The sequence below is a fragment of the Pelodiscus sinensis genome, chromosome 9, assembly GCF_052426305.1.
Source record: "Pelodiscus sinensis isolate ZL-2025 chromosome 9, ASM5242630v1, whole genome shotgun sequence".
NCBI lineage: Eukaryota > Metazoa > Chordata > Testudines > Trionychidae > Pelodiscus > Pelodiscus sinensis.
This window is the reverse complement of record NC_143060.1, coordinates 17,855,848-17,867,974: the sequence shown is the minus strand read 5'-3', so window position 1 is coordinate 17,867,974 and position 12,127 is coordinate 17,855,848. Positions and strand designations below refer to the sequence as shown.

The 12,127-nt window shown below is 43.0% G+C and overlaps 1 protein-coding gene across 11 annotated transcripts in view; it reads right to left on the bottom strand.

Annotated features, from left to right (window-relative positions):
• NFIA (nuclear factor I A) overlaps positions 1-12,127 on the bottom strand; it is a 502,507-nt gene that overhangs the window by 100,648 nt on the left and 389,732 nt on the right. For all 11 annotated transcript variants that reach the window (XM_006132338.5, XM_089780448.1, XM_089780447.1 and 8 more), the window contains exons 5-6: positions 5,785-5,902; positions 2,802-2,929 (exon numbers count right to left, since the gene is read on the bottom strand). In XM_006132338.5, the coding sequence (XP_006132400.2) occupies positions 2,802-2,929; positions 5,785-5,902 (246 nt within the window). The remainder of the gene's footprint in view (positions 1-2,801; positions 2,930-5,784; positions 5,903-12,127) is intronic.

The following is a 12,127-nucleotide window of genomic DNA, read 5'->3' as shown; positions in this document are numbered from 1 at the left end:
CAGGGGTGACTCTACAGCACATGCTGCGGTGTGGTGCACATGTTACAGCAGTGACCCCAGCTTGCATCAAGCTAGGAGGTTGCAGCCTTTCCTGTCAGACACAGGCCTTGCCACTGTTATCTGTGTTTTTTGTCACCTCAAGATCAGAGTACAGCAATGCACTCTACATGCAGCTGCACCCTAAAGCTATCTGGAGACTGAAGCGGGTGCAGAATGCAGCGGCTTGCTTACTGAATGGGACATTTCACCGGGGACACACGACCAGAGAGATCCAGGATCTGTGCTGGCTGGCCACGTGTCTCCACATTGGTTCTGACCTACAAATCCATACATGTCTTGGAGCTGGCCTACTTGAGCTATTGCTTTTCACTCCATGCTACATTGCCACAGCTGTGGTCAGCAGGAGCACTCAGACTGCACCCAGCTCATTATAAAAGAGAGAAGGGGGCTGTTGGCAGGATGTTCTGTCAGCTCTGAGGCTCTGAAACTTGCTCCTTCCCCTCTGGTCTGAAATAACTAAATTTGGTGGCTTTCCAGGCATACTGCGAAAGACATCTGTTTGATGTGCTTCTGGAGAAGGCTGTGGATATGCTTCCGAGATGATGAAGGTTCCAGCCAAATTCCTGTAGGACTGATTTTAATGGTGCTGAGGTATAATATAATTGTATGTACTGTATCATTAATTATGTTAGGGTGCCTACGCCCTTGGTTAGACGTCTTTATTATTTTAAATCTAAATAAATCTGTCTATAAAACATATAAAACACAAAGGACTAACTCATTAGGACCATATTACTGTACTGATGACCTGGTAAAATGTTGGGAGGTGGACAACAAAAACACTTTATTGGTATTCAATACATAAATATCAGTAATAATGAGCAATAAAATCCCCATCCGGAACAGAGATCTGTGATCTTATTTTGCCTACTATGTGCCATCATACTGGGAAAATATTTTCATTACTCTTAACAACCCATTAAGTAAACAACACAACCCAAGGAAAGTTCACCAGGAAAAGTCTCAACTTCCCCTTTAAAGTTCTTCACACCAACATCCAATGATACATATTTCAGCATAGAGTCTCCAATCAGACTTCATTATGTATGAATACAACAGCAGTTCTTACCAAGTCTTATTCCTGGGGGAATTCTGCACCATTGCACAACAGAAAATTTTGCAGAAATTAATATTGTGCATTCACAATTTCCTGTCCCTCACAGAAATGGGCTGACGTGCTACGCTAGCCATCATTAGGGGTTCTATAGTTCATAACCAGTCTCTGGATCCAGCAGAGCCCAGCTTGCACATGTTGGAAGGCACTGCTGGGGTAGGAGGAGTGAGCTAGAGAGTTCCTGCAGCTGCAGTACCCTGCATGCCCAGAGGAGAGGGTGGCATGCAGGAAACTGCAAAACTGGGGCCGAGTATTAGGCTGTTTCTTTCTCTGGATCCCTGGGCTGGGGATGGGGGATGGGCATCTGGGTCAGGGGGCTCCTGGGGCTGGGTTCTGGGGGAGAGGGGATGTGGGTATTTGGGCTGGGAAGACCCGGAGACTGGGCGTGGAGGGAGGTTTGTGGGTGTTTTGCCCTCTGGCTGGGCTGGAAAACAGGAACTGGGTTATCACATGGGTTTCTTTTAACACTTTACTCTTGGGGAAAATTTAGTCAGTCTGCATTGCTACAGATATACTTGCTGACTGGTATTTTGAAATAAATTTCCAAAATAACTGCAACTAACTCAATTATGTAGTTGGTATCATGAGCTTTCGTGGGCACAACTCACTTGCTGTGTCTATGAAAGCTCATGATACCATCTACATATTTTTTTAGTCTCTAAGGTGCTCTCAGACTAACTTGGCTACCCCTCTCAATCAATTGTGTAGTGTTATTTTGACAAATAAAATGTGCAGATATTTGCAAAATTTTAAATTATTGTGCACAGAATTTTTTTTTTTTGGGTGCAGAATGCTCCCAGGAGTAAAGACCCTTAAATCCCACTGCAGAGTAGGGATGTTAGCGACTAGCCGCTCCCCACCCCTTGCTGCCTCTATCAGAGGCAGTGGGGGGTGGATAGTGGATGATGCTGGGAAGCTGCCTCTGTCTGCAAAGGGCCCAGAGGCAGGTGCAGAAGCAGTCTTTGTTCACCGCAGCCATAGTGTCTGCCACGAACAGGAGCTGCTGGACTCAGTGTGATCACTGGACCTCTGATTGCTGAGCCTAGTGGCTCTTACTGCTTTTAAAATACAGAGTGGCAGCACGGGTGGGTCTGGAGCCGGCTCCTGGAACTACCTCTAGTGTGGCGTTTATATCAACTAATCATATAATCGATACAAATTGTATCGACTATATGATTAGCCAAATAATCACATTTTAACATCCTTACTGAGTAAACAAATGTATAGCTTTTCAAAGGTCTTTCCATCTTACAGAGGTATGTTTAAAATAATACACATTATGGCATTTTGCAACTGAATGAAATGTGGTTTACAGCTGTATTTTGCGTAGCTGTTATCAATGATATTCCATGATTGGATATGAACAATTTGTCAGAGAAGGAGAGCATATCTTTTGCTGCATTATTTAAATACTTCAGATGCTTGGCCCGAATACAGAAGTGACACACTACGAAAACATTTGCAGCTGCAGGAGCAACCAAACTATTGCAATATTTTCATTAGACTGACCACTTCAGCACAAATCAGAGGGGATTTTTTTATAGCTTTTCTATACAGTATTTTCTTATAATAGTGAAACTGAAAAACTGGAGAGAATTTTCTAAGACTCTTGAAAGCCCTGGCTTACCTGGCTCCACTTCATGCCATCCACTTGACTGACTGCCACTTCCTGGAGAGCGCCCTTGGCTTGTATAAAATGGCTCTTCACCAGGACTATCCATTTCATCCTCCACAGATTTGAGGCGTTTTGTAGAGCTGAAACAGTAAAACATACAATACAGTATATGCTGAAAGGAAACAAAGGTATTTCTCTATTGGTATATTTCTCAGTAGCATGAGAAGAGACCAACTGGGTTAAGTTTAGTGACACGTAAACTGACAGAGTTACAGCATTGATTCGGGAGTAATTTCCATTCTTTTCACTCCTCCCCACAAAACTGAAACCATGTTCCTCAGTCCTGATCTTTTTTTCAGACTCGAGTCTGCTGCATGCCAGAATTGTCACCCTTTCTGAACTGTGCCAAGTCTGAAGTTGATTTTGTGACACAGAACAATCTCCAATACAGACTCAACTGAGGTCACCAAACTCATTCCAAACTGGAACCAAAGCTATTTTAAAATTTGGATTTTCACAGATGACAGGCTAGGACCTTATCCAAAGCATTCTGAAGTCAAAAGAAAGACTCCCATTGACCTCAGTGGTTTTTGTTTCATTAACTCACTATGTCGTCAGCTATCAAATAATTTATATTAAACAGATTATATTACTGACAGGTAGACCTACATTTTAACTATCTTGTTTTCACCCTGTCTTATTGTGAATTCCATATTCTCCCTTTGTATGCATTTTTATATCGTCAAGACTTTCTTTTCCCTAATGAAAAAATCATTTTGGCAGTAAACCCAGCTTCATGGAAACTCCACAATAATAACCCAATGCACGTTGGTGATGGAAAAAATTGAAAAGATATTTCAGTTTTACATCGTCACTAGTTGTTTTAAGCTAACATTAAATTTTACTCTGTACCTAATTTTTTCAGTGACTGATGTCTGACATAGTTTCTGGATGCTGCCTTGCATTTAAGAAAAAACAGAACAAAAAACTTGCTGACTAATGTCAATATTGAAAGATTCCCACACGGCACTCACCCTATACAATATCTCCCCACACTCAAAGCTAGGCAAAAAGTTGAGAGAAGGGAGGATCTTTGCACTGTGCTCTGAAGGTCAACTGATTCAGAGTGTGGCAGATTCCAGTGCCAAGGGCCCACAATCTTGGCTGTTTGGAATAATGCGATGTACAGAATGCTCTAGGATATTACTGTGAATGTGTCCTAACAAATTTTTCTGGCTCTTATGTCTCTTGCCAGCTCTTTATTCTGCGGGATCCATTCTACCAGCACTGTGTAAGAGCCCTACCTACCTAAATGTCCCACAGAGTAGAATAGACTCTTTTGTGTATCAGGGTTGTGGATGGATATAAAACATTACATTGGCATAATTCCCATTGAGCTAAATCTTCCAGCCTTTACTGAGGCAAGACTCGCTTTAATGTCACCCTTAGTTCTGCCTGAGTAAGAGCTGCAGGATTTGAGAGTTCTAAATGCAAAGCTGAGGGATGAATGTTTTATGACATGTGCGGAATGCAGGTTCTGCTATAACTTATTTTAAAGTATCGTTGCATGATGGAAGGATAGTGATAGAAATGTAGCCGTGTTAGTCTGGTGTAGCTGAAACAAAATACAGGACTATGTGCAAGTACTGCCTGATACTGCCACTGAGTCTGTGTATTTAACAAATATTTTATTTCTAACTGGGAACACTCTAATGAGAGAAAACAAACATACTACCAAGTTATTAACTACTGGTGATGTTTATAATTAGCTCCTTATCAGTGCTAGCTATTTGCAGAAGAATAGAAGAGTGATAACTGAGCTTTTAAGTAACACTAATCACCTGCCTTTTTCACTCCTGGAGTCATAAGAAAACTCTTGCTGTGAGTGACTTTAATGATGAGCCTTACACATACAGAATGCTGAACACATGTGAAAAAACTAACAGCACAAACTTTTAAACTGATTACTGCCACATGTAATGAGAACCGCATTTGCTAAGCTTCAGAATGCTGACTGAGCTCATGTGTACAGAATGTTCCTTCAATCACTGCAAACTATAAGCTAAAAAGTTATTGCTAGGAGACTAACTACTTGCATAGAAAATAAAAACAGATACACTCAAAAGATATATACATTTTTATGGTGTGCTTGCTTTTTGCTAAGCTGGTGGCACTGAAGACAGAGATCAGAATCCAGAAGAAACTCAGGATGAAGTGAGAATTTCTTGTTATGTCTTTGCTAGAACTGATCATTTTGTCTGGCGGACAAACAAAAATCAATCTGGTTCCTTAATAGCGTTCAAGATGTCAATGGTGACTAGGCTTATTTATAAGTTCAATCTCATGGATGGTTAAAGTAAAAAAGACAGAGTAAAAATACCCTTGTCTGCTAGTTTGCATCTAAGATATAGATTCAGGCTTGATAATAGCCTGCATCAAAAATTCAGTTGCTTCATTGTATCAGAAAATTCATAAAGTCACATAAAAAGTAAATGGATTAAAGGCCAAGTCTTCAACACTGTTAGTTTTGAAGCTAACACTTATATGTATACAAAATACATATAAGTTAATTTGATCTGATGTCCAGTCTCTTTTCCTTCTACACAGGGCAAGCTATGTTCCTTCCAAGAAAAATACTCAGCGACATTGTTTTACTATGATCCTGATTCTCCTTTCTCCTCCTTTCACTTATACCGTTGAAACTCCACTGATTTTAGTGGAATTACTTGTGATTCTAAACAATGTCAGTGACAAAAGAATAGGAACCTGTGTGTGTCTGCAGGGTTTTTTTTTTTTCCCAAAACTGGATTATAAGTAGAGAGCTTAATATAGACTGAGATAGACACTCAAATTTGTGTTTCTGAAAAGACTCCCCATTCCCTGTCCCCACTAGAACACATCAAACAATGTAAATACTGAACAATAACTTCCACATGAGCATTACTTGTAATCTGGGTTTCACAAGTAACCGAATAGCATATATATATCAAATTACCTGGTAGAGGATGTGCTAGGTAAAGACCTCCTCATTGCTCCTGGGCTCATGCTGTAGTATGAAGAACTTTCCAAATCTGAGAGGGAGAAATTTGGGCCTGTTCCTGCAGCTATTGGTGCTAGGGAAACAAAAGAAAGTGAAGTCAGTAAGTGAATAAGGACTCAATTATGCATCAATACCCACAGTGAACTGGCACTCTAATCAGGAGCATATTACAATTATATGATGCTGCTTGGTGCCGGGAATGTTTGTTTTTTTGGTCTTTTGTATAATGCCTAGCACAATGTGATCCTGGTCCCTGCCTAGGCTTCCTACAATAATACAAATAAATAATAATGATATAATAATGTGAAGACATTCTTACTTTCTTTTCAGGTCAGTCTTTTCGGTACCATCAATTCTAATTATACGAAGCAAAAATCTTGGATTCCTTTAAGAAACTGCTGCCATATTGTAATGTTCTTAATAACAGCTCTTGAAACATCCTGATTAGGCACAACTCTGAGTAGAGGACATGTTGCACCATCCCTACCATGTGCCTGCCCAGTCCGTGAGCTCCTGTAGATAGGAAAGGGGCACAGGTGCCACCTCTTCCCAGGACATTTGGGAATGCTATGTACACCGATATGTGCATAGAGGCTACAGTTTCTATAGCCTTAGAGGCTGAGCTGAGGCGCTATGACTCTCCAAAGCCCCTGTGAGAAGTATGCCTGGGGCTGAGACTCTGCCTCCTTGAACCTGTGTGGCGGCCAGAAGCAATTTGCTTATTATTATTATTATCCTAACAACAATTTTCTTTAAACTTCTGTAAGGGCCACCACTATTATGACTCACCTGATTCTAATACACTTGCCTAGAACACTGGTTTTAGACTAGGGGTACGTCTAGACTACATGCCTCTGTCGCCAGAGGCATGTAGATTAGGCTACCAGGCATAGGAAAATGAAGCGGCGATTTAAATAATCGCCGCTTCATTTAAATTTACATGGCTGCCGCGCTGAGCCGACAAACAGCTGATCAGCTGTTTGTCGGCTCAGCGCGGTAGTCTGGACGCACGGGGGTCGACATCAAAGGCATTTGTCGACCACCCAGGTATGCCTCCTGGGATGAGGTTTACCTGGGTGGTCAACAAATGCCTTTGATGTCGACCCCCGCGCGTCCAGACTACCGCGCTGAGCCGACAAACAGCTGATCAGCTGTTTGTCGGCTCAGCGCGGCAGCCATGTAAATTTAAATGAAGCGGCGATTATTTAAATCGCCGCTTCATTTTCCTATGCCTGGTAGCCTCATCTACATGCCTCTGGCGACAGAGGCATGTAGTCTAGACGTACCCTAAGGTATTAGAAGAGTTCCTTTCCCAAAGTTCACAGGAACAGGGTTGTGAACTCTCATGGGTTGGGCAATATGGAACAAATGAGAATATTGTAACCAAATATAAAACTGAGCCGGTAAGATCTTAACAAGATCTTAACTACACAAGATCTTAAAATCGACTAAATAAACTGCATGTGCTACGATACCATGCCCACCTTCACTATTCCAATGTCCTGACCTTTACAGGACATACTGCTTTATGGACCATGATTGATTGTCTCCCATTTCACAAACTGATGAAAATCATCCCGTTGCCCCAGATATATCTATTTGGCACAAGATAGAGTATCAGAACTCTGATGCCACACAAGGATACTGAGCCAAATTTACTCTCATCTCAGTTGAAACAACTGTCCTGAACATTTCTCCCCTAAGGGGAGAGGGATAGCTCAGTGGTTTGAGCATTGGCCTACTAAACCCAGGGTTGTGAGTTCAATTCTGGAGCAGGCCATTTAGGGATCTGAGGCAAAATCTGTCAGGGATGTTACTTGGTCCTACTGTGAAGGCAGGGGGCTGGACTTGATGACCTTTCAAGGTCCCTTCCAGCTCTAGGAGATAGGCATAAAATCAACAGACCTATGCCTGCTCCTACGGGAGAGGAACTGAGCCCATCTTCAAGACTGGATGGTTCAGATGTCTTGCCCTGTATACCAAGCATGAAATATCAGCCTGAATGAAGTCACTGAGGCTACATCTACACTGCAATGCTATTTCATGATACCAGAGTATCTTGAAATAGTGATCTCGCGTCTTTGCAGCAAGCACATTATGTTATTTCAGGCTCGCTATTCCAACATCCCTATACCTAACTGCACAACGAGTAAGTGACATTTTGGAATAGCAGGTTATTTCGAAATCTGGCACTGTGTAGACTGTGCCCCAAATGACGAAATAAGCTATTTTGAAATAAGACTGAAAAAAAGATACTCAATTTGCGTAGCTTCAAATTGTGTATCTTATTTTGAGCTACGGTGCAGTGTAGACACCTCCTGAGAGTTCTACCTTTGACTTCAGTAGAGTCAGGATTTCACTCTATAGTAGTGCGGTAGCCCACTCCAGCAGGGAGAGGGTTACAAGCAAGCCAGAGCAGCCTTGCACAATGCTGGCCAATTAGGGCACAGAAGAGTCAACCAATCAGGGCCAAATTGGGCCCTATAAAAGGTTGCAAGAGATAGCTGAGGGCTGCTCACACTCTTGTTTCAGCTGTGAAGCAGGAGGGACCTGGCTGCTTGGGAAGCTACTGAGGATACCTGAGACAGAGCAGTGCTGGGGAAAGGCAGACACAGCTGGGGAGCTCTGGCCTGACCCAATTCCCAGGCTGCAGCCATGATACAGGGCCTGAGGGGTACTGCAGGGAGGCAGCCAGGGCAATATAAGGCCATTTCAGACTGCAGTTTGCCCTGAGGCAGGGCTTAGATGATGTCTGGCTAAGGGTCACTGAGGCAATGTGGGTATAGGGGACTGGTGTTGCCTGGGAGGGGAGGACCCCAAAGTGCAGGGGCACTGCTGTAGGGCAGTACCCTGAGGAAAGGGCACTGTAGATCTGAAGGGACACGGGGCCTGAAGTAGAGCAGAAGATAGTTAACTGAGGTGAGACATCGGTCAACAGAGGGAGCTCCAGGGCTGGAAAAGCTAATTTCCAAGGAGTCCAGCAGGAGGCGCCACGACAGCGAGCCAAGACCTATTACACTCCTCAAGTCTTAGCTAACAAACACTGTTGGATTTGACAGGTGACAAATATAGCTTTGCAATTAAATTGGCAATCTAGGGCAAAGGTTTTTTACCAAAGTGTATCATCGAGACAGACTAGGACTGGGATGGACAACAACATATTTTTAAAAGCATGTGGTGAAAAGTACACAAAGCTATTAAAATTTAAGAAATCTGGAATGATTATTTAAAGGAATTAACTTGGGAAGTAATTTATGGCAAGAACACCAAACTATTTTGTCGTATTCATTTAACTAAAATATGCTTCTGTGCACTGGGTGTATTAGCGGGTGGGCTTTTTTTTTAAAGAAAAATTAAATATAGTAAAACTAACTCATTTTATTAATTTGTGTTTTCTGTTAGTGTTTCCTGATAGCACCTACAAGAGGCTGTAAAACTGACAAATTTGCATAGAAAAAGAAACCAGTGTAAGTAATTTGTGTAAGAGGTAACATGGGCACGGATTGCTATAATTCAGACACCCTGCAGATATCAGACTGCTGCAGTGCGAGCAGTTATGGGTTAGAAAAATGACCACACTGCAGTCAGTCTGACGTGAATGGAAATCAATCATAAAGGTATTCTCTGCAGTATCTACTCCACAGTTTTCAGCAACTCCTTTGCCAAACAGATCTGTGCTCTGTAAACCCCCTTGCTGGTCCATTTCCCTGCACCCAGACCTAACAAGGCCTAACTTAGAGGTTAATAGTAATATTTTCCAAAGAGGCACATAAAAAGTCAGGCACTAAATTAAAGCACCATTTCCTTCCAAGGGGCAATGAATTTCCTAGCTATTGTAAGTTTTATTAAGCAATTTTACTTCAGATAGAGATGGAAGAAAAATGTGTGTTCAGAAACTGACTCCACTCACCTCCCACAAACTCTAGTAATGGGCCAGTAATGCCCCCCACCTCCCACAAACTCTAGGGCATTACTGGCCAAATTCTTATGAGAAGCTAAGATCCACTTCCACTTTTTAGCTCAGTGCACTCAACCTGAAAAGGTGTGGAGTGGGATGTGATAAAGCTAACAATGTAAAAACTAGCCACAAGATCGAAAGGGTTAAATAACCTCTAACTTAGAGGTAACTTATGGTAACCTCTAACTTCCTCCATATTTAAAAATAACACTGTAAGAGTAGGAGGGTCTGGCCCATGAAAGCTCATCACATAATAAACCATCTTGTTAGTCTTTAAAGTGCTACATAGTCCTGTTTTTTGTTTCAGCTACACCAGACTAACACGGCTACATTTCTATCATTGTAAGAGGGTTTTCCTTCTATATCCTTGGACATTCTGCAGTACTCAAGGAGCTGAGCTGAGAGGATGCAAAGTGAAGGGTAAAAGACAAAATCCATCCCTCAAACAATACAACTGTGAAAGGACAGAACATTTAAAGGGTTTATAGCAGGTGCTTATTTGAAAGGCCTACATTTTTTAAGTGGCCTGGGGTCACCCTGGAAGGGGGGGCCTCAGGCAGAAGGGGTGGGGCCTGGAGACTTCTTGTGCTTCCACCCTCCCCCAGACCCTAATTGGCCTGCGGGTGGGAGAGCACAGGAAGTCTCCCTCCCCACCCCAAGAGAATCGCCAGCTATTTTAAAACAGCTGGCGATTCCCTCTAGGCGCCGCAGAAGGAGACCTCGCATGCTCCCCTGTCCCCAGGCCAATCAGGATTTGAGGGTGAGGGGAGCATGTGAAGTCTCTAGCACTCTGCCCCCGCCCTGCCAGGGGCACATGGTGGCTACAGAGAAATGCTGGCTGTTTTAAAACAGTTGGAATTTCTCTCTAGCTGCCACTTTATTTTGGTGTGGGGGAGGAGACTTTGCATGTTCTCCCGTTCGCAGGTCTTGATTGGCCGGGGGGAGGAGTGGCAGGATGGTCAAAGGCCAAATCTAGCGCCCTGGTGGACCGAATCCGGCCTGCAGAGGCCCCTTTGCCCACCCCTGTATTAGAGACAACCCGAGGTCACTAAACTTAGTAGTGCTATAAGGATAAACTTTTCATACAGAAGCCAGCTAATTTGGTCTTCAAACAACATTTTACAGTAGACGATGTGAGGAAAATATCAGTGTATAGAACCCATGCAGAGGCAGGCAGCAAAAGGGTTAATTTTCTTTGCCTAGCTGTGTGTGGGGGTGGAGGGAGGGAAGGATATGTTTCTTCCTCTCTGGAATTTGGTGGAAGTGATTCATGCTTTATATCACTGCTATATACTTGGCTATATCAAGTCACACTTCATAACTCTTTACATTGGACTTTAGCTAAGAGAACCCGGTTGTGTTCTATTTGGCCCTTCTATTTACTCTTCTGTTTTGCAACACAACATGCTGTAAAGGTGCATAAACTTCATCTAGCCAAGTCATGCAAAACCTTTCCCGCTCCAGATGTCCCCTTACAGTGCCTAATAGACTATCCCTCTTCTATTAGCCCTGTACACTCATGGAAAAACAGAAAATCTCAGAGAGGTAGTCATATTAGTCTGTAACTTTAAAAACAATGAGTGATCCTGTGGCACCTTAGAAACTAATATATAAGGGCTGTAAAGCGATTAAAAAATGTAATCATGATTCATCGTGTGTGCGTTCCCATTGAAACGCTCCTGGGGCGTTTCAACAGGGCAGCGCTGCATGGAGCCCAGGATCAGCTGGAGTCCCCAGCTGACCCCGGGCTCCATTCAGCGTTGCCCCTTGGAAGTGCCCAGGCGGTGTTTGAAGTGCGGTTCTGGTGCTTCAAAGGGGCTTTGCAACAGTGGAGCCAGAGATCAGCTGGGGACTCAAGCTGATCCCCAGCTTCTAATGCACTGCCCCTTTAAAGCGCCAAAATGGCATTTCAAACGCTGCCGCTGCACTTCCAAGGGGACCAGCTGATCCCTTGTTCCGTGTTGCAAAGACCCTTTGAAGCACCAGAGTGGCACTTCAAAGGGACAGCACAGCATTAACGCCTGTGATTAACACGTTAAAAAATTTAACACGTTAATTCTGTCCTGCATTAATGACAGGCATTAATGCAGGTCAATTGACAGCCCATATATAATCATGAGTTTTCGTGGGCAAAACCCACTTTCTAACATGAATTAGAGACAAGTGGGTTTTGCCCATGAAAACTCATTATTCTATATATTTTTATTAGTCTTCAAGGTGCCACCCACAAGACCACTTGTTGATTTCATGAAAAGATTGTCACACTTCTTCCTGTAGGATTCCCCATCAACACTCCAGCACCAGAGTAAACAGAAAGATTAAAATAATCTAAACTGTAGC